We start from the raw sequence: 20,871 nt of genomic DNA, 5'->3' as shown, positions 1-20,871 counted from the left end.
CTTACGGTGTCAGGTCGGGCACCTGCCAGTCTCTGCCCGCATAGGACCTCCTCACTGCCACGTTCCTCCTAGCCCTGTGTCTCCACCAAGGCAGAAGGGGTGCTGGGTTGTAAGCTCTCAGTAAACTGCTGGGTACTCCTAGTTCCTCTATAAACTAGAATCTTCTCAGCTTGACTTAGCTACTGCAGTTCACAGGACAGCAAAGCATAGTGTATGGTTTCCATGAGACAGTTGTGCGAGTTCTTGTGTACCCCGCCAGAGGGTGAGCTGTGGAAACGTGGGCTGCTCCTGACCCTTTGTAGTTGGTGTGGGGTGACTCCTGGGGCAGGCAGGAAGGAAGGAACAGAGCAAAGAAGCAGCGGGGTGTTCTGCTCTGTTCACTGTGATTTCAAAAGGCCCTTTGGCAAAATTTCGTGAATTGGGCCAGGAGATGTTGATTGGTTAGGTCCCCTGGGGCTTTGGGTGTCAGGATGATGAGGACAATGAAACATGTGCTGTAGGTGACTTTACTTTATATGAAAAGCTACCTTGGGGTCATCCTCCATTTCAGCTCCCCCACCCCGCCCCGCCGCATGGCCTTGGGAAAACAGCCTTTCCACTACTGGCCCTAAGTAAATGGAAACCAGCCCCACCCCACTTCCTTTCATTCATTCAGTAGGTTGCCTGTTTAATACGAGCCAGGCCCAGGGGATAAAACGGCAGGTAAAACACACTTTCTTCCAACCCTCATGGTTCTTACAGTGGTGATTCTCCCGCATACACCCTCTTTGGCCTGAAAGACGGAACCATAGCCTGGTGGAACTATTCCAGGGGTAACAACCCCCCCCCCCATTTAGAAAAAAGTTTTCTCACTTTGAGCACCCTACTTTTTTTTTTTTTTTAGATTTATTTATTTATCTGAGAGCACGAGCAGGGGGAGGGACAGAGGGAGAGGGAATCTCAAGTGGACTCCCTGCTGACCACGGAGCCCGATTGGGGGGGAGGGCTGTCTCAGGACCTTGAGATCATGACCTGAGGCAAAATTAAGAGTCGACCCCAACTAACTGAGCCACCCAGGTGCCCCTGAGCACCCTGTTTTTCTCCTATAAATATAGAAAAGGACAAGGAAGGCACATCTAAGGAGTGCCTGCTCTTTGCCCAGCTTGGAGGCTTCTGTGGTCTGACCGAGTAATCCAGGCTTTGGGACCTGTGCACGGACGCGTCATTCAGCGCCGCGGGGGGGGGGGAGCAGCTTGGCCTGGAAGGGAAGAGCTGTCTGCAAATATCCCTAAGCCTTTCCTGAGGAAGAGGAGGTGCTCTAGGGGAATAACCTGACCAGTGGGTTGAAATCGGATAAAAAATGTTCGAATGTGTAAAAAGACAGATGTTATAAATTGGTGCTTTCTGCAAATAGGGCGAAATGATGGGGAGAGTTAGCAAGTGCCCCATCTCTGGAAGACCTTTAGCAAAATCGGACATGGGGTTGAAGTTGGGATAATATGACCTGTGGGGTCCCTGCTGCGATGCAAGATTTTGAGCCTGGAAGAACTGTCAAGAGAGAACTAGGATTTATCTTTCATATACACTTATACATGTGTACAAACATGTCTGTGGAACAGTGTTTGTTATGGAGCTATTAAGAATGTGAAAAAATTGGAAACTACCCCTGTGCCCACCAAGGAACTGGTTAAATAAATAGCCACACACTGGATGACATACCTCATCCATTTAAAAAAGAAAAAAAAAAAAAAAGAACATTCTTATGAACTGTGGAAAACTCTAAGATGTATAATTAAATAGAGAAAGCAAGATGCAAAACGGCGTATATAGACTGCCTGTATCAGTATGGGGGTAGAATATCTTTGTATGTTTGCTCACATGGGACTGCACACACATCTAGAAGCATACTTGAGAAACTGGTTATACTGGTTGCCTGCAGAGAGGAGAGGTAGACAGCTGGGAGACAGGGATAGGGAGATTTTCCTCTGAATAATCTTTGTACCTTTTGAACCTTGAATCATGGAGATGTAGGACTTGTCACAAAATACAAGTAAAAATATATATATTTTTAACGTTAAAAATAACAAGGTTTTACTAGTTGGAGCTCTGAGGAAAATGGAGGGGAAGTGGAAAGCACACGAGCCCTTGACTGGGCATCTGCTGTGAACCAGGTCTTTGGCCGGATGCTTGACGTGCAGACTACTTTGAATCCACACAACAGCTCTTTTTAGGAGGCAAGACCCATTCCCACGTTTGTCGATTTCACACTGAGGCTGGGAAAGGGTGGAAGTGCTTGCCTGTCCTCGTGGGTGCGCACGCTGCAGGCTGCCTGTTGAAGGAGGCAGCTCTGGGCATGGGGCAGGGCGCTGGGGAGCGGGGGGCAGGGCGCTGGGGAGCGGGGGAAGGCCAAAGAAAGTGGTGCGCTAGGAAGGGAAGGAGGAAGGCGTTTTCTTCGAGGGGCAGACCTGCTGTAGTGTTGCCCACTTCTGTGCCGGCCTCTGCGCCCTAGGGCCAGTAAGCAGAGGCACACTTCTTGCTCCACAGGTCAGCTGTGTTGTGTTTCTCTTGGCCTTTGCTGAGCTCAGAGATGGAGTTCACAGTGTGTGTTAACAGGCAATCAGGTGACTGCTGGAGGCCACAGGCATTTCTGTGGCCGGAGGAAAATAGCCACAGCTCCCCACTGCAAAGGGAAAGATGTGTTCTTCTGCTGGGTGTCAAATGTGCCGTCTTTGTCTGCCAGCTGGAAACTGGCTGGGAAGTTGTTGTTGGGATTTTTTGTTTTTGTTTTTATTTTTGATTGTCAGACCCAGGCTCCTTACTTGCACTTAGAGGAAAAAGCATCCAAGCTCTGGTACAAAAGGTTCTCTCTCTCTTTTTTTTTTTTTTTTTTTTTTTTTGGAAAAAGAGCCATGAATGAGCTCATTATCACAGCAACCCAAAAGAGGAGGAGGAGAAAAAGAGAAGGTGGCCTCCTCCTTACTGCCCTGCCCTGCCCCTGGCCAGGTTTCCTAGAGTGGGGGGCTTGGATCTGGCTCAGGGTGACCAAAGCCAGATGGCTGGAACAGGTGGTCCATACAGGGGGCAATGCTGGAGACATTGGATGCTTCAAGACCAGCTCGCTCTGCTACGATCCAGAGGAAGGATACGTGTCTATACCTTCGGGGAGCAAAAGATCCTCTGATCAGAGTTACATGCCTGCCTCACTTTGACTTCTAAGAGGCTCCCATGTTCAGGTTCTCTGCTTCTCTCGGCTCTCGAAATTGTTCTCAGACCTCAGAGCTGGCAGTCAGGCAATATCAGTTATCTGTTGAATGCTTAGGATTTGCCAGGCACTGCTCTAGGCACTTGGGGAGTCGTATGGAACCAAGTCAGCAAGTCTCTGCTCTCATGGAAATTAAATTCTGGCGTGAGCAGTGAAATGTGCCGGGTCTGGCCTGCTGTTGCCCCCTATGCCCCGTCTCTGCTGGGCTGGCGGAACTGCTTCAGGGAGTGATACGTAAATGCCTCGGAAGGAAGATTTGCCGGCATTTCTACCAGCTGAGCACAGGTGGTTTCCCACTTCCTTTCCTCGAAGCCGGGGCTGTGGTCACGGAAGGGCCTTTCTTGATCTGAGCGGCAGAGTTCTGATCCGTTGCAGGTTGGTGCTGGACCTTGGAATTATCTGGGAGAGACCTGGAGGGCCTCCCCCACCCTTGCACCCCCACCCCAGGCACTGATGGTGAGCTGGCAATGTTTAACCTGAGCCTGACAGCCTGTCCTTTTTGTTCGTCTTTCTTCCGTTTCAGATTGAGAAAATCATGAGCTCTATTGGCGAAGGGATTGACTTTTCTCAGGAACAGCAGAAGATCTCAGGTATCGTACCAAGCAGCCATTTTCCCCATGGAACACAGACCTTTGGCTCCTTTCTGGCTCAGGTTTTTTCCTCTGGCCCAGAAGACAGACATTTGGTGGGTGAGGGAGGTCAGCGTCAGCCCACAGCACGCTCCTGCAGTTCAGAACCTCATGTATCTATATGGCTCACCAAGCTGTTATTTTTAGAGTCGTGACACTTTTTACGGATTGAAGGGGAAATTGCAATTCAGGCCCGTGTATTAGGTAGGAAGGTTTCGTTGTTTTTTTGTTTCTTTGTTTTTTTTTTTAAGTTAATGATTGTTGCTTATCCATAATTATGTCTGTACATGGAAGCTTTCTCTGATTGGCTTAAATTGGAGTGCACCTCAGCATTGGTCTCTCCAGCTTCCCAGACAGCTCTGGGACCAACCTGTCGTGAGAAAATGGCTCTAGTTTGCCTACTCCATGCCAGTGGCAGAGCGTTGGGTCAGATCAGCGGGGCCAGACTGTTAGCCTGCATCACCTGGAGGGGGTGGCTTTGCTGCTGCTCCTTGTCTTTTCCCGCATTTTTCCGTTTACCTAGTCACTCATCATTTTTACTCCAGGTCACCACTACTCTGGGCATGCTTTTCTTTTCAAAGCCCTAGGTGAGGTTGGCCTCAGTTTCCTTTGTTTGAAGCAGACACCTAGAGAGACCATATCTGAGCTGTTTTCCTTGATGATAGAATTGTGGTTGTGTTACTTTCCTCAGGTGACATTTCTAAAGGTGCCTCTTCACTAGAGCAAGTCTCACACCCCTTCCCCCAAGCATCTGCAGACCCCCTGCCACCAGAACTCCCAGGCTGAGAGCAGCTCGGTGGGGCCTGGCCTCTCCCCGTCATTGAGAAATGCCTCTCTAACTAAAGGGATGGGATTCCCTGCTCACTCAGGAGGTTCCATCCAGGATTGGCCTTCTAGCCCAGCTGACACCTCTCGTTCCTCTGGCCCTGTCAGGAAGTCTGATGGGTGGGGACAAGTGTGCACCTCAGGGAGAAAGGAGCTGCTGAGGCCATGGTGCTTGTGGGGAGAACATGGGCTCTGGGGCCTCAGCCTGGGTTCAAATTCTCCTTCTGGATACATACAGGTCTTGGGCGAGTCACTTAATCTCTCTGAGCCCACAGTTCCCTGTCTACAACGTTTGAGTAATAGTACCTACCTCATAGGTTTGTTGGGAATGAGTCGTAGATACAAAAACTTGAGCAAAAGAGGTAAATGGTAGCTCTGCTCGTCTTTTGTCCATGAAATAATTCCTTAGTCGTGTTGAAAAGCCTAGAGAAGAGGGGCATCAGCTCCCCTGGCTTGTCTCCCTCCACCACTTTTCTAGCTGGGTTCCTGGAGCCTCCTCCCTCCAGCAGCCTTGTTTCCCTGGCTCCGCCCTGTTTCCCTGGCTCCTAGCAGAGAGGGCCCAGCCCGCTTTGGTCGTCTCTTGTCAGTCTTGGATCATGCTGGGGTCTGCAGAGGTGGCTAACAATTTGTGGCTCTGTTTCCAGGTGCGGGCTCCACACTCAGGCAGACAATCCCACACTCTGTCGTAGTGTGCGGGCTTTTTCAGGAATCAAGTGTGTGTTGGGAATAGACGTTCAATACTGAGACAAACACCGTTGCCAGTTTTCAGAGCTGTGCTTTGGAGACAGCCAGGAACGGAATCGATAGTTCAGTTGAAGCTGCTTTCTGCTTCCCTGCACCCCTCTATGTCCAAGGAGCGCCTGTGCTTGAGAGTTTGGGTCAGAGCAGGCCATTACCTCTCAACTGGGATAAATCAGGAGGTGTGGCAGCAGCTCTGGAAAACCCATTTCTGGAAGAGCCCTTCTCGGGGGTGGCGACACTGAGCTCTTTCCGTGCCCTGCAGGTCCTACCCACCAGTTCTGACCCCCACAAACCCCCAGGAGTGGTGAGAGGGGGTCCGGCTACCCCCTACATCATTCGGTCCCAATGTGCAGTCTGTCTCAGCACCGCTGAGTTGAGCCACCCTCTGTCCGGCAGCATAGGAGAGGCCAGGGTGGGCACCCGGGAGCGGCCACCTGAACAGAGGGGCATCCACCCGTGCTGCAGAAGCACCGCCTGCTGTGTCTGGACTGCTGCCAGGCTAGGAAGCAGGGAGAGAGTCGACTCCGCTCTGCCCGTGAACTCTGTCTCCTACCCAGTGGATCAGGAGGGGGCTTTCCCCAGGACCTCAGGGAGCACCAGCTTTCAGCTCAGACCAGAGCAGAATTCTCATTTATTTTGAATAGTCAGTGGCAGAGTCCAGATGGTCCTTAGGTTTCTGGATCTGGGAGAAGAGGCTTGGGCTCCGGGGTTGCCAGCCTGGGAGGAGGAAGAGCAGGCCGTCCAGCAGGCAGCCATTCGCTAAGCACAGGATTGCTTGGTGTGACTGGCGTCACAGAGGATCATGCGCTGAAGGGCGAGACTATGCGTGGAACTGGAGTCTTACTCTTGTCTTGGGCCTTGGGAACCTGAGCTTCCAGCACTGGAGCTAGTTACCCGAATCCCCAGCAGACAGGTTTCACAACTCATTCCACTCAGGAGTCCCAGGAGGGGAAGACTTCCCACTGGCCTGGGCCCCTCTGGCTGCTTTCAACAAAGGCCTGTGTGTCGAGCGGCAGAAGAGATCACTTGCTTGCTTTTGCAAAAGCCAGCCGTTTGAGCTGTTGAGTAGCTGTTCACTGCAGGCTCCTTCCAGGGCCTGATCTCCCTGCACACACAGCCCCCTTCTTCACCAGGGCCATCTACAGCCTGTTGAGCTGAAGGCGTCCCCCAGCATGTTTAGAGGGTGACATGTGGTCCCTGGGTCTTTGTTTCTACATGTTACCTTTTCTGTCTTCACAGCTGTACTTGGGGTTCGGGCCTTTTCCTTGGTGCCTCCCCTCCCATGCCCTCCTCTGGATGGTGAGGAGCCTGCTCTGGGCCTGGCGCTTCTCCCCTGGGCTCCGACGGGCCCTGAGAGAAGTCTTTTTCCAAGTTGTTGAGTATGCTCGCTCACCTGAGGAACATTAGGTGTAACGTCTTTATTTCGTCGCCTGTTTTTGTGATGCCCATGGCTTATCCTCTTGGCAGGGAGGCACAATCTTTCTTACGTGGTGGGCGGGGGGGTCACTTCACCTGTGGGCTGTGCCCTCAGGGCCGTGTCATTCCTCTGTCCCCTTCTCTGGCTGTCCTAGAAACTATTGGCCCAAACTGTAGGAATGTGCCTTCTCTGTCCCCGATAAGCTGTTTCCAGCCCCTTGAGCTGCAGGTAGAGTCTCCCCATCTCCGCCTTTCATACGCATGTGTGTCGGCTGACACGAGATGCCAGGGGACCTGTCATTTTGCTCTGGTGCTTGTGCTGCTGTGTCCTTCTCCCTTGGCGGCGGCAGCAGCAGCAGCTTCTGCTCCGATGTCCGACCCCTGATGTATTTTCCTGAGCGTGGAAGGGAGGAGGGTGGGGAGGGGAGAGGGGGAGGGCCAGACATGATGAGAGCGAGCGAGGGCTGTGGGGCCGGCAGCAGGCAGCGTGGAGCCCAGGAGCCTCCAGACAAAGCACTCTGCTGCGGTTCTGCGAGCGCACACATCCACCGGGAGCAGGCAGGACCACAGCTGCCCGGCTGGGGGATTACAAGCAGGAATGAATCAGCAGCCGGGGATACTTGACTTCGTGGGCACACAAGAGCCTGCCGCCTAGGCTCCCTGGAGCAGACAGCCCCACTCAAGGGCAGGGGACCCAGCGTCTTGGAGTGCTGCTGCAGCGTGCATCGGGAGGCCACCGGGTCCCTGACCACCAGCTCTTCTGCAGAGGACGGAGGAGGGGGAGCCCAGGACAGTGGGTCACCAGGGGCTCCTAGATAACCCAGCCAGGTGGCCTTGGCCTTCCTTGAAGGGCAGAAAGTGCCGGAAACAACAGAATGACTTTCACCGTGTCAAGAGTTCTCTGGAGGTGATGTTCTCGTAGTTGGCTCTTCTTTTTCCTCCCTTCCTCCTTTTTTCCTTCTTTTATCTGTTCTTGCCCAAAGAAAACCAGAGAAGTAGGTGGGGGCTAGGCGCTCAGCTCAGGTCTGCAGGGAGGGCTTAACTCTGTTCCTCCCCACCCCACCCCACGCCCCTGTCCGGTGTGAGGAGCAGAGCAGATACATGTCGGCCCTTCCCCACTTGCCCTCCGAGGAGAACGTCAGGATCCGGAGACCCTGGGAAGACAGTTGCCGTCTTTATCACTCAGCCAAAGAGAGAAGAGCGCAGAACGTGAATAGACTTAAGCCGCCACAGCTCAGCTGACAGAGGACCGCTTCCTTTTCCCCTTTCTTTCATCGGGCTGGGTTTTGTCTTCTTTAGCCAAGAACCGGATCTGCCTGCCTGCTTTCCACCTGAGCAGGCAGGCGAGTCCCAGGAACAGCCACTATCAGAAGAGGAAAATGAATGCCCAGCCCCGGCAAGAGAGCCCGGCTCGGGAAGGCAGCCCTTCAGACAGCGCCCTGGCGCGGGAGACACCCCGCTCGCCAGCAGCCGGAGTCTAGCTGTGGACTGGGCTCCTGGCCCCGCCGGCCGCGCAGCCCGAAGGAGCGCGATGTCGCCGTCACAGCCGAGCCACACCTGAGCCCGATCCCCGGGCCGGGGCCCGCGCCTCGCACTCTCGGCCCCTCTGCCTTGAGCCTCTGAGCACAAAGGGCCGGTGGCCATGGTTTGCTTATTCCGGGACTGCTGGGGGAAAACAAGTAAAAGTCTCTTTTCTGCCCCTGCCGGGTTCTGTGCTGCTTGTGTTGCATGCGCTGGGCCCCCGTGAACAGCCGCCGCTGCTTCCCTCCCGGAGCCCTCGCTGTGTGCCTGTGCCCCTCAGCTGCATGAAGAGGCGTGCTCTCTCCTGACCAGTGTGTGCTGCAAGGTCACAGGACTTGCCCCTCGCCCACGGCCCCACGGGGGCTCCAGAAGTTGCATGGATGAGAGGAGCCCCCCAGCCCCTCTAGTGCCCGTGGGAACAGACGTCCTGAAATACGTCAGTGGGAACGCTGACGAGGAGTTTCCCCCGACCTGTGGGCGGCGACCGTGCATGTGTGCCACCACGGCCCTGGAGCAGCTCAGACTGAGGGGTGGGTGTGTGTGCAGCCCGGGCCGTCCTGCCCTTGGCCTGCACCCGGAAGAGGAGCTGCGGGTCCTCTGCTCTCTGGTCTCTTGTACATAGTCTGGCTGCTTTATGGTAATGACTATGATGTGGCAGTGCCACCTGTCTTCCTCTGAGTGCCGCTGCTACCGCCTTAATGGTTTTTCCCTTTTCAAGCGTCTGCCGATTCCTCTCTCGTCAGGTTCGCGGACGCTGGAGCAGAGCGTCGGGGAGTGGCTGGAGGCGGTGGGGCTGCAGCAGTATGAGAGCAAGTTGCTTCTGAATGGCTTTGACGATGTCCGCTTCCTGGTAAGTGCCCGGAGGCCTCCTCAGGGGTGGGGTGCAGCCCCGCGGAACCAGGCTTCTCTGATCTCCTGTGGCCCCTGTTGGAGTGTGAAACAGTACGTAGACCTGTATCCCAGCAAAGCGCTGAATGAAGTGACTTAGACATCCAGTAAATCAGCTGAGTGTCGTGTGCCTTCTTCCGAAACTTTGTTCCCTTCATCTCTGCTCCCCGAAAGAGTTCTGTCGGGAGAGCTCTTTGCAAGTCAGCGTCCTGAGAGGTAGGGTCCCTGACTGCAGACCTTTGCCCCTCGCTGGTCCCCCTCGCAGGCTTCAGACCATGTGTTGTGCGCTGTGGCCTCAAGACCGTCTTGTTGCGGGTCAGACACTGGGAGTTTTGGTGGACGGGACACCCAGGTTCCCTGTGGTGACTTCCTGTCCCATCTCTGTTGGGTACCAGAAGGTTGCTTTATTCCCCAGAATGCTGCTGTCAAGCGGGTAGTCACTGAAGCAAGGAGCCTTGTCTAACAAAAAGGCCTCTGTTCCCTGCCCAGGCCAGGCCAAGCCTCCGGGGTGGGGAGTGTGGCCGTGCAGCCTCAGGGAATCCTAACCTCAGGGATGGCCCAGAGGAGAGGCTGAATTGGTGCTTTGAAGGATCCATTGCTTTTCTGAGATATCATTTTGTACTGTCTTCTTACACAACGCAAGGGGTCAAAGAAAAAGAAAAATCTAGGTGTTTTTCCTCAGGATGCCTGTGGAGTCCAGGCCTGGCTGGGACACTGGGCTTAGGAGCCGATGCTCCTTTCTGTCAGTCCAGAAAGTAGCTCAGGCGGGGTGCCCATAAGCATCCCTCTCCTGGAAGCCCTCCAGGAGGCGGGGTCAGTCAGCCCGGAGCTCCTAGCTCCAGTGTGGGTCCCCCTGTGGGTTTCCCACTGATGGGCTCGCATTGGTGCTTCCCGAATAGCAGCTTGCCCAGGGTGCAAGTCTGGGGCTGCCGGGAGGAACCCGCACCAGGACAGGCTCGCCTCACCTGCGCCATCTCCCTCTCCAGGGCAGACAGTAAAGTCTGTAGCAAACCACCCTTCCAAAAACAGCTTAGGGCCAGTTATTTTTCAGCTTTTGAAAATCTTAGGTTTTTAAATAGTAATTTTTTTTTAAGTTAAACTGGGTATATGTATGGTTCTTAAAAACCTAATCCCTGACTCCCCACGGTCCTGGGGGAAGGCCGACAAACCCAGGATAGAGATGGTGGTTCAGCCAGTGAGCTGGGGCAGTTGGCCCCTGGTGCTGAGTGCTGAGGGACTGTCCCTCTCCCGGCACACCCCCTTCACCAGACCAGCTGTCAAGACAGGCGGGGGTGTTGGGGGGGGGCTGTGGACTTCACAGTGTCCCACTCCCTGTGCTTCAGTATTTTAGAGGCTAAGCTCTTGATTTCTCTGACTTCTCACCCCTCCTTCTGCTAATTATGGAAATGGTAAGGTTCCCAAAACCTGAACATCAAGACTCCTTTAAAACTGCTTCCCTGCCTCTCCCCGTGCTCATGCCCAGAAAGTAGCTAGGCGGGCTTCTTGGTAAATCTGGGCCTGAGCCAAATGTCCACACAGGATGCAGGGCCTCTATTAGAACGTGTCTCTTTCTTTTGGGGAAGGACACTCATTGAGGGAGGCCAGCAGCTCAGTCTTTCCAGGACCCTTCTAGGCCCCTCCTGTTGCCCTGGGTACAAGCTGTTCCTCATCACCACTTTCTCATTTCCGTCGGGGCGCTGGCAGGCGGAGTCTATACAGGAAGGAATGCTGATTACACCTCAGTTGAGCATGTTACTTCTTTTTTTTTTTTTTTTTTTAAAGATTTTATTTATTTATGTGACAGAGAGACAGCCAGCGAGAGAGGGAACACAGCAGGGGGAGTGGGAGAGGAAGAAGCAGGCTCCTAGCAGAGGAGCCCGATGTGGGACTCAATCCGGGTACGCCGGGATCACGCCCTGAGCCAAGGCAGACGCTTTAACGACTGCGCCACCCAGGCGCCCCGAGCATGTTACTTCTGATACCTAGAGTGGCCTGAGTAGCCATGCAAAGCATCCTGGGTAATTGCATGTAAATCGCCAGATGGACTGTAAGGCTAATTGTTTTAGCAACCAGAAAAAAGGAAAAAACACGTAAGAAGGGGGGCATTTTTATTTAGAAACATTCTCTCAGTGCATATGGTCTAATTTCTGTTATGTTAGCTATGGTATATGTCCATGTGGTTGGGTTTTCAGTAGGTTGCAAATGTTCTTCTTGGTTTGGAAATGCCCGGGAGACTCTTCTACAAGATGTGCAAGTGGCTGCCGGGGAGCCGGGCTCTAGTTGTAGGAGGAACATACGGCCACGAAGAGTGTTTCACAGACAAGGCGCTGCCGTAGCCTCCCCTGTGACAGGGTCCTACAGCTCCCTGTCAGGGTGAGAAGGACTTGACCATCGTGTGGTCTATCAGCTGTGCCTGAAGCCCTTCCAGATCATCTTGGCCCTGATGCTTCCCAGTGACAGGGGGACTCACCACCTTACACAGTAGTAGCCGCTCATTGTTTGCGTTGCTCAGCCTGAGCCAAAATCTGTTTCCTTGTGGTTTCTGTCCCTTGGGGCCAGGTTTACCTTTTGGGCCACAGAGAACACACTTCCACACCTGAGAAAATTGAAGACTTCCTGTCATGCCCTCCTGGGTCTTGTCTAGGTCCGACATCCTCGTACTCTGGGCTGTTGCTCCTGTGATGGGATGACTAAGCTGGACCAGCATTGCTCCTTGAACTTTATTCACACTCTCTTTTTTTTTTTAAGGTTTTATGTGTTTATTTGAGAGAGCGAGCGAGTGAGAGAAAGCGTGGGGTGGGGGAGGGAGAGGGAGGAACAGACTCCTCCGCCAAGCAGGGAGCCCTCGATGTGGAACTCAATCCCAGGACCCCGGAATCACGACCCTAGCTGAAGGCAGACGCCTAACCGACTGAGCCACCCAGGCACCCCCACAGTCTCTTGACTGTTGGCAGAAAACACCTTTGATTTGGAGGGGTCAGAGCCAGGGCAGTGGGGGCTGCCGGGTGTTCCCTAGGCTGATCCGGCCGACACCAGGCCCTGGGAGACAGGGCCCAGGAGTCTGGCTCTGCCTCTGCTGGCCAGCCCACCACACTGGCTCACACATCACAGCCAGTTCCGTTTTTCACCCCGAGTCTTGTCCACGGGAAATGGGGTTTCTTAGGAGAAGGGAGGAGATGCATTTGATCAACACAGCGGGAAGGTCATTGGCGGTCAGCGAGTTGGTAGCTCCACACGTCTTGGGGCAGGTCTCCCTGTCTGGGGACTGAGGCTGACCTCCCTTCATGGGCTGGCAGTTGAGTCAGTGATGGTGCTCCACGTGCTGCAGTGTTTGGTGGGTGTTTAAAAAATGTTTTTGAAGAATGTCTGACGTAGAGAAATGCTCACCTTGGAGTATTGAGTGGACGCAAAAATCCATATGCAACGTGATCTTAATTTTCAAAAAAGAAAACCTCTCTGCACAAGAGGTGCAAGGGGGTCAGCGAAAATGCTTCCGGTGGTTATCTAAGGAGGACTGTAGGTGGCTTACTCTCTTTTTTGGAATGTAATAGGTTTTCTGCATTTCCTGCAGATAATACATGTGTCTGAAGGAACTTGATGGTCCAGCTGGGAAAACAGGCACATAAAGCAATAAAAACAACAGAGCAGCCAAGTGTTAAGTGCTGTGGTGAGGCATGTAGGTGCTGCAGGAGCACAGGGGAGGAGAACCCACCTTCCCGAGTGTGGAGCGTCCTGGGCACTGAGCCGGCTCGTGGCCCTGGGTGTATTGTTGGTCGAGTCTCAGATGGGGCTGTGAGGCCCAGAGGGTGGAGGCACTGCCAGTAAGTGGCAGGGACTGTGCAACTTTGATCTTCTGGGTCGCACTTGGGTTTGCTGGGGCTCTGGGATTTGGAGAGCCCACACACAGAGGAGCGAGTGTGGGGCCTGAGCGGTCTGCAGGGAGTAAAGAGGTCGGTATAGTGAGGGGCAGGGCCTTGGCCAGGCAGGAGAGGTGGGCTGGGCTTGACTGTGAGCAGCCTTGACGGCCACGTTATGGGGGGCCCTCTGTTGTGGTCCTTATCAGGCAGAGAGCCCCCTTAGTCGGGGTGCACCTTAGATGACAGGGCACGTGGAGAGCGGGCACATGGTGGGGGCTATGCTGGGCGGACAGACAAATGGAACAGGGAAATGAGTCTGGCAGCCAGCTCAAGATGGGTTAGAAGCACACTGAGCCACGAGCCCGTCGCCTCTTACAGCCAGCATTGTCACGGAGGCCTCTTGCTCCTCCTGTCAATTTATTTCTCCACAGGCTTCCACCACGTGCAGATAGGCTCCTGCTGTTTTCCTGTCTGTTTCTGAGACCATGCCAGCTTGTTCCCGTGTGTTGGGGAGGGATGACAGGTGAAGAGGAGCGAGCCCCAAGAGAGCTGAAAGGCACAGGCTCGGGGAGGAGGTCATTCTTTGTTGGCCTCTATGAAGTTTCCAGCCAGGTCCCCAGACCCCGGAGCTTCTCTCCCTGCTCTGTCTCAGGATTAGCTTCTCACTCTTCAGCCTGGGAAGCACCATTCTGTACACAGAGAGGCCATGCCCTTGGGTTCCTACCCTGACTCCCCGTGTTCCCTCTCTTTGCCTTCTTCCCTCTCAGGTTTCAAGGGCCTCTTTTGGCCTGGGCCTGCTGCGGCACTGCTGTCTAGATGCCTCCTCCCTGCCTTGACTTCTTCTCCGGCTGCCCTACCCCCCTCTTCTCCCCACAGAGCGCTCTAACTGCTGGATGCTCTGTCAGAATTTTCTGTGCCCCAGTGCAAAGCAGGGCCTGATAGGGAGAGTTTCCTCAACTAGGGGCATCAGAGGGTCCATGGAGCTGGGAGCTGGGCTTTGAAAGGAATACTTTCAGACAGTGTGGATCCTGCCTCCTGGGCCGACTCATTTATCTGGTCACCTTACTCCTCTCGGGGTCCCAAGGGTGGATGCACCACCAGATGCTTCCTCGTCTCTGCTGGGCCCTTTCACCTTGAGACAAGGCAGGCTCACTCTGGGCCTCTTTCCAGGCCATGAGCTCTCTTGCTCTCCCTCTTCCTTTCTGTCTGCCAGACCCTGTGGAGTTCTTCAGGGTCGGTGTGATAGCAGCTGGAGTCCCACTGTGGTTTCCACTGGTACTGCTCTGGCCTTCTCCAGTCCCCTTGACAGTGGAAGAAACAGACAACTATCTTCATGTCTGTGAAATTAACTAAGTACACTCTAAGGTGGACTGTCCGTGGCTTCTGATTATGAGCAGCAACAGGGGGGTCTGTGCCGGAGTCTGAAATGTCTGCATGTTCACGTATTCCAGTGCCCACCCGTGCGCATGTGCAGAAAGTGAAGCCCACAGGGCGGGGCCCAGGGGCCCATGTATCTCTGTCAGAGTCACAGACCTCCTCATACAGCAAGTGTCCGTTAAAATTCAGGTGTTCACAGGCATCACTGGAGCCCATCAGTGGACTCCTGGGGTCCATAGACTCCACACTGAGGACTCTTGGATTAAGTCATTTGCCCAAGGTTGCTCCTCAAGCGAGCTTTGACTAGAAGCAGGTCTCCTGGGCCCAGAGTCATGCTCCTACCTCCCACTCTCGTCTCCACACCCCCTTTTCCAGGAACGTGCTATGTCTGGGCCTCGTGCTCAGTGCGTCGCCTCAGAGAAGGGCCCTGGCATGTGAGCCCGTGAGTGGGGCTGGTGCTGTCTGGCATCTTTGCAGGTGCCAGTCTGGGTCAGGCAGACGTTCCATCTACCCACTGTGTGTTGGGGGCCACTCTACAGAAGGCTGAAAAAAGAAGCCGGTGGGAATCAGACCCCAGTAAGCTCTTGGCACTGGCTGAGGGGCACTGAAGCCTTCTGGCTCTGCAGCTCCCGTGACCACCACAGCATTCTCAGTGAAGGTCAGCAGCCTGCTGAGGCCACAGTTAAGTCAACTGGCAGGAGAAAGGCTCAAGGGCAAAGTTGAGGTTCTACTTACTTGCGGAGAGAACCATACTGGGAGTCAGGAGATATGGGTTCTCCTCCATCCCCACCCTCGTAAGATTTGGTGCCCCCCCCCCGGTTTATCCCCCGTCCCACGGCATCTCATTTGACCGCTTACTTTACGGGAGACACACCGTTCCCTGTTGTGACACATAACAGCCACTGAGACCGTCCGTGATGACACGAATGTATGGTGGCAAGGTGGCATGTTCCCCTCAGTGGAGGGCAGGCGGTGGCCGTTCTCTGCCGGATGCACATTGGCTCTGTCCTCAGGTCCGTAGTGTCAGGCTTGCTTTGGGTGGTCTTGGAATTGAGCCCTTTGAGTCCAGACTGCCTTGGGCCTAGCTAACTTCCACTGCTGATTTGGGGGGTGAATACAGCACCTTGGCCTCAGACAAGGCCTCGGAAAGGCAGATGTTCAGGAGTGATAGGCAGCAGATGGAGGGAAGGATGCTGGGCCTGGTGCAGAGAGAATGCCAAGAACCTGTTTGGGAGAGTGAGGGTCACAAAGGGGTGTCGTTTCCGTGAAACTGGGAGCCAAGTGCCGACGCTGGTGCTGTTGCACCCATCCTTGGGAGCCCTTCTGAGAGTGACAGGTGGAGAGGGCCTCTGGCTTCAGAAACAGAGCCGGTGACGTTTGTGCTTCCTCCTCCTCCTCTGTGGAACTGGTTGGATTGGTCACAAGCTAGTTCTGTCTCTCCGGGTGAGGACAGGTCTATGCTGCAGTGGGGTAGGGGGTGCGGGGCAGGACTGAGCCACTCTTGTGGCTCAGGGGCCTGAGCTGGGGGAAGGTGTCAGTTCGGGAAGTTCTGTGACACAGCCCCAGGGCAGGCACAGTTGGCTGGGCCAGACAGCGGCGAACAGAGAGACACAAGAAGACTCCTCGAGCACCTGGTTCCTGCCAGCAGCTCAGTGCTCAGCGCCACGGGATAGTCCTTATTTAACCTGTGAAGCGGGGGTGGGGGCTTATTCCTATTTACAAGTTTCTAACTTTGTAAGAACCTTGAACAGCAAAATCAGAATTTGAACTCAGTTCTCATTTGAACAGGTTCTTATTCCTTTACACGGCAGCTGCCTTGCGTGTGGTAGCTGGCACACAGAAAGCCCTCAGCCCCCAGGTGAGTGAACGCATGCATGCTTCAAGGAGCATGGCTTCTGGTTTCCATCATTATGCACATTTGGGGCCACAGTGGTGAGCCACAGAGCCCTGCCCCTCATATTCACTCTGCCCCCTCTCCCAGAGGTCCTTCCTGCACCTCCTGGGCGGGCCCCTCGCGCCCCAGACTGCCTGGGTCTGCTCGCCCCCCCTCTCTCCTGGCCCACCTGAGAGGATCCACAGGTGGTTAGCACAACCCCAGCCTCAGAAGGGTGCTCCTGGCTCAGACTAGGGCCCTGTTCTGTGTGAGGCCACCTGCGCCCCAGGCGACCGGGCCTGGGGTGGCCCATCGCTGGGGCGGGTACATGCCCTAGGAACTGCAAAAGCCTGCCTGCAGTGGAGGAAGCCACAGTGTCCGCTGGCGGATTAAGTCCTGGGGTGCCCGTGGACCCAAGTGCGGGCAGTCACTACAGCTAGTCATAAGAGACGGCTAAATGTCACAGGCAAAGGGGTGCGTGCAATACAGGAGAACACGGGGAAAAAAACAGTTAAGAGAACAATATATGTACTATGATCCCAATTTTGCTAAAAGTTTTGAAAATAAAAGCTTAGAAAAACACACCAAACTGATAGAAGTGATTCCAATCCTACCCTTTAAGAAATACTCTCTTAGGAAAAATACCAGATTGGTACCCCCTTTTTTTTCCCGTGAGGTGATGGATCTGTAGGTGGCTTTCACATTTTGCTTTGTGCTTTATTTTTAAAATGTACTTCAATAAACTTGTATAATTTTTCTACTCAGAAAAAAAAAAAATGTTTCTAATGTGGGGGAAGATAGAGGCAGGGCCCCGTGGAAACCGACAACATTCCTGAAGCAGAGACTGCCTAGTAAATATCCGAGAGAGCCGGCGGGGCCAGGGGGCCTCCACAGACAGATGGGGGGGCGCGGCTGCACTTGCCCCGGAGTCCGGCCTTGCTGACCGAGCTGTGGTGTGGCCGCTCCTCTCCCAGGAGGCAGGCCCCCCAGATCTGTGCGGGGAGGCGCGTGCGAGTGTCGTGGGTCCCGCTGGGTGCCCTCAGGCTGCCCCTTCCCTCATCGCCTGCCACCCAGGCCCCCGCCCCTGCCTTGCCAGTGCAGGGCCTCCTCCGGAGCAGCCCTCCCGGCAGAGACGGGTTGGAGAGGAGAGGGACCTGAGGTGCCAGGCTTTCCCCAGAGGCAAAATCTGGCCAGGCTGCAGCTCTGTCTCATGCTTCCTCCCCCGAGAGAGGTTTGAGTCTTGGCTTTTTTATGTCTGACAGCGGGAGAAATGACCAAGTGAAGGAGGTGAGAGCAGCCACGGTGAATATGGAAATGAGGTGGGAGGGGTGGGACCAGCGGGAAGTCCAGAAGCCACCTGTGGGTGATGACAAACCTGGGGAGGCAAGTCCAGTCCAGTGTTGCTCTGCCAGGGGACACTCTTCCGTCAGACGGTATCCGCCTTTGAGTGGGGGCCAGATCCAAATGTCAGAGGGGCTGACGTTTGGTCACTGATGGGCCCGGAGGGGGAGTGCCCAGGTGCATTGCCTACGAGCCTGCTTTTTCTCATTCTCGATTATTGCACGCACCCCTTTGCCTGTGACATTTAGCCGTCTCTTATGACTAGCTGTAGTGACTGCCCACACTCGGGTCCACGGGCACCCCAGGACTTAATCTGCCAGCGGACACTGTGGCTTCCTCCACTGCAGGCAGGCTTTTGTAGTTCCTAGGGCACGTACCCGCCCCCAGCGATGGGCCACCCCAGGCCCGGTCGCCTGGGGCGCAGGTGGCCTCACACAGAACAGGGCCCTGGTCTGAGCCAGGAGCACCCTTCTGAGGCTGGGGTTGTGCTAACCACCTGTGGATCCTCTCAGGTGGGCCAGGAGGGCGGGGGCGAGCAGACCCAGGCAGTCTGGGGCGCGAGGGGCCCACCCAGGAGGTGCAGGAAGGACCTCTGGGAGAGCGGGCAGAGTGAATACGAGGGGCAGGGCTCTGGCTCACTGCAACTACAGCAGTCAGGGCTCCCCCCCAGGCAGCCTGTGGGCCCTGCCCTGCTCTGGATCGCTCCCACGAGGGCTGAGTTTGAGCGTGGTGGCGAGTTTGCAGTGCTTGCCCGAGCTGCTGGGTCCCGGAATCCCAGCTGACAGGAGGAGCAGGATTGGCCAGCCACAGGAGAGGGCAGCCGACCTCACGGTCTGCCGTGGAATCAGGGCCCGAGCAGAAGAGTGCCCAGAGCTGGTGCCAGGCCTCTGCCCCGCACCTCCATGCTGAGGGGCTTGGCTTCTTCGAGGAGGGGCTGAAACATCCCTTGGCCTTGCGTCTCAGTGATGGGCCCGGCCTAGAGCCCTGGCCGCCCACCTGGCAGGGCGTGCTGGTGGCCGACCCCTTTCTTGCCCCGAGTGCTTCCCTGTGCACAGGAGGCGGGCGGAGCGCCGTGCCACACTTGCATGACAGGCAGGGGCGGGGTGCTGTAGATCCTTGACCCTCGGTCTGGAGTCAGCTTCCCAAGCCCCGCCCTGGGTCACCTAACCGTAGCTCGCCTTGCACCTCCCCATGCGCGGACCCTTTGCGGAGGGACTGCTGAGCCGTGTGTGCCTGGAAACAAGTCGGGACTGTAGAGTGAAGTTCAAATGACTGTTCCCTCTCCACTTTGGTTCCTCTCTGGGCTGGAGAAGAGGCAGCTCTGTGAACTGAATGTGGCAGACCTCAGGCAGGCTAGGCCTTTGCCGAACCTGTGCTTCTTTGCGACTAAACTGGACAGCTTCCCCTGCCCTGAGCAGGACCAGCTAACTCCTGGCACAGCCCCCGAGCCCAGGCCCACCTCCCCACTCCACCACCCGGAACTTCCCCCTGTTCCCAAGGAGGGTGGCTTCTGTCACGTGCTGTTCCCTCGGCTGGGGAGCTCTTGACCCACTTCTCTGCCCTCTCCCACCTCCGTGAAACTCCCCGTGGACCCTGCCACCACCCACCCCCAAGCCCCACAAGTCTCGGGCTCCCCTTCCCCACCCCAGCATGTCCCCACCTCTCCCCAGACCTCGTCCTTGTCCCTCACAGAGGACTCCCAAAGACCACAATTGTGAAGTCAGCAGCATTGGTTTTGGCTCTTCAGACTCTTCTTTCTACATCCCCAGGGTCCTCTCCAACCATAAGTTTCCCTGGTCACTCCACAGTTTCGTGTTGCACGCGGACAACCTTCCGGGCGTTGCTCTAGATGTCAGGCGGCAAAGCTGTGAGTGAGACAGGCAGGGGAGAGGCTCGGGCCCCTAACAGCCGTGGGTCCCTCAGCAGGCCGCTCAGCCTGTCTTCCTTTCGGCTGAGAAGGGTCCACACCAATGTGCCACATTCCTAAATGTTCCCTTCTTAGGCCTTTTCCACTATTTGTTGAATGAAGACATGCCCAGCAGTTAAAGAAATTTCCAGCAAAATATTAACAAGTGAGATACCTTTCAATATGTAAAAGGGTCTTTCCTTCTGCTAAAATCGTATGGTCAGGAAGACTCTGAAGATCATCAGAGCCCTGGAGGGCCAGAGAAGGCTAGGGAGAAAGGGCTGTGGGTCCTGCAAGAGCCCTTCCCTCCGCCTCTGCCAGGACTCTCCCCTGGACTCATAGAGGCAGTTCCTGCTGTCCGTGGTCCTTCCCTTCCCGTGGCCCCTGGCTGCAGGCCTCTTTCTTCCCCTCTGTCTGCGTATCCACTGAGCTAGGCCCAGGCTCTGGCCTTTGGAAACCCCACTCGGCACCGACAAGCCACTGTTCGAGGTACCAATGGGTGCCCAATGACAGATACTTGCAGGAAGGAGAAACCATTCAAATGGAAAGTAGAATTAATTACTGCTGCCGCGCAGGCACGGCTTCTCCTTTATGCCTTCCCAAGGAGGGACACCCAGGAATGATGGTGTGTGATTGTGCAAGTCAGTCCACTGAGCAGGTTTGTGCTGTCCTGCCCTGAGCTCTGACAGGACGACCTCTGCCTGAGTCAGCATGCTCCAGGCCTCTAGATGCCAAGGGCACTGGGCCCAGTGCTTGGGCTGTGTATGCAGAGGCCTGGGCCACGTCCTGACCCTGCTTCTCCCTCACTATGAGGCCTTGGCAAGCCCTGCCCTTACTCACCTCCAGGGGTCCATGCGGTGCTTAGAGTTGGGATTCTGTACCGTGAAGCCTGGGTCCTAGCATCCAATGTGTGGAACAGGTGGTTGTGAGCACGGAGTGACAGGACGCCTAGAATGGGGAGGCCCTGGTACTCTGTCCCACCTCTGTCCTGCTGTCCTCCCTTCCTCAGGAACTGAACCCAACCAGGCTAAGTGTCGACTAGTTATGTGTTTCAGATTTCTCTTAGACTTAGAAACTTTTTTTTTAAATCTAAGAAAAGCTCTATTCACTGAAATGCTTAGGCCAGTGAGCTGTTCTACTTTCTTATCTCCCTATTTAGGAACGCAGCACAGGGGCGCCTGGGTGGCGCAGTCGTTAGGCGTCTGCCTTCAGCTCAGGGCGTGATCCCGGCGTTCTGGGATCGAGCCCCACATCAG

At 55.2% G+C, this 20,871-nt stretch overlaps 1 protein-coding gene across 4 annotated transcripts in view; it reads left to right on the top strand.

The window, feature by feature from the left end:
- ANKS1A (ankyrin repeat and sterile alpha motif domain containing 1A) overlaps window positions 1–20,871 on the top strand; it is a 177,570-nt gene that overhangs the window by 138,142 nt on the left and 18,557 nt on the right. For all 4 annotated transcript variants that reach the window (XM_040644733.1, XM_040644734.1, XM_040644732.1 and 1 more), the window contains 2 exons: window positions 3,765–3,831; window positions 9,117–9,223. In XM_040644733.1, coding sequence (XP_040500667.1) covers window positions 3,765–3,831; window positions 9,117–9,223 — 174 coding nt within the window. The remainder of the gene's footprint in view (window positions 1–3,764; window positions 3,832–9,116; window positions 9,224–20,871) is intronic.

This window comes from Ursus maritimus, unplaced genomic scaffold, assembly GCF_017311325.1.
Source record: "Ursus maritimus isolate PB19 unplaced genomic scaffold, ASM1731132v1 scaffold_30, whole genome shotgun sequence".
NCBI lineage: Eukaryota > Metazoa > Chordata > Mammalia > Carnivora > Ursidae > Ursus > Ursus maritimus.
The sequence above is the reverse complement of the archived record's forward strand: the minus strand, read 5'-3'. Positions and strand labels throughout refer to the sequence as shown.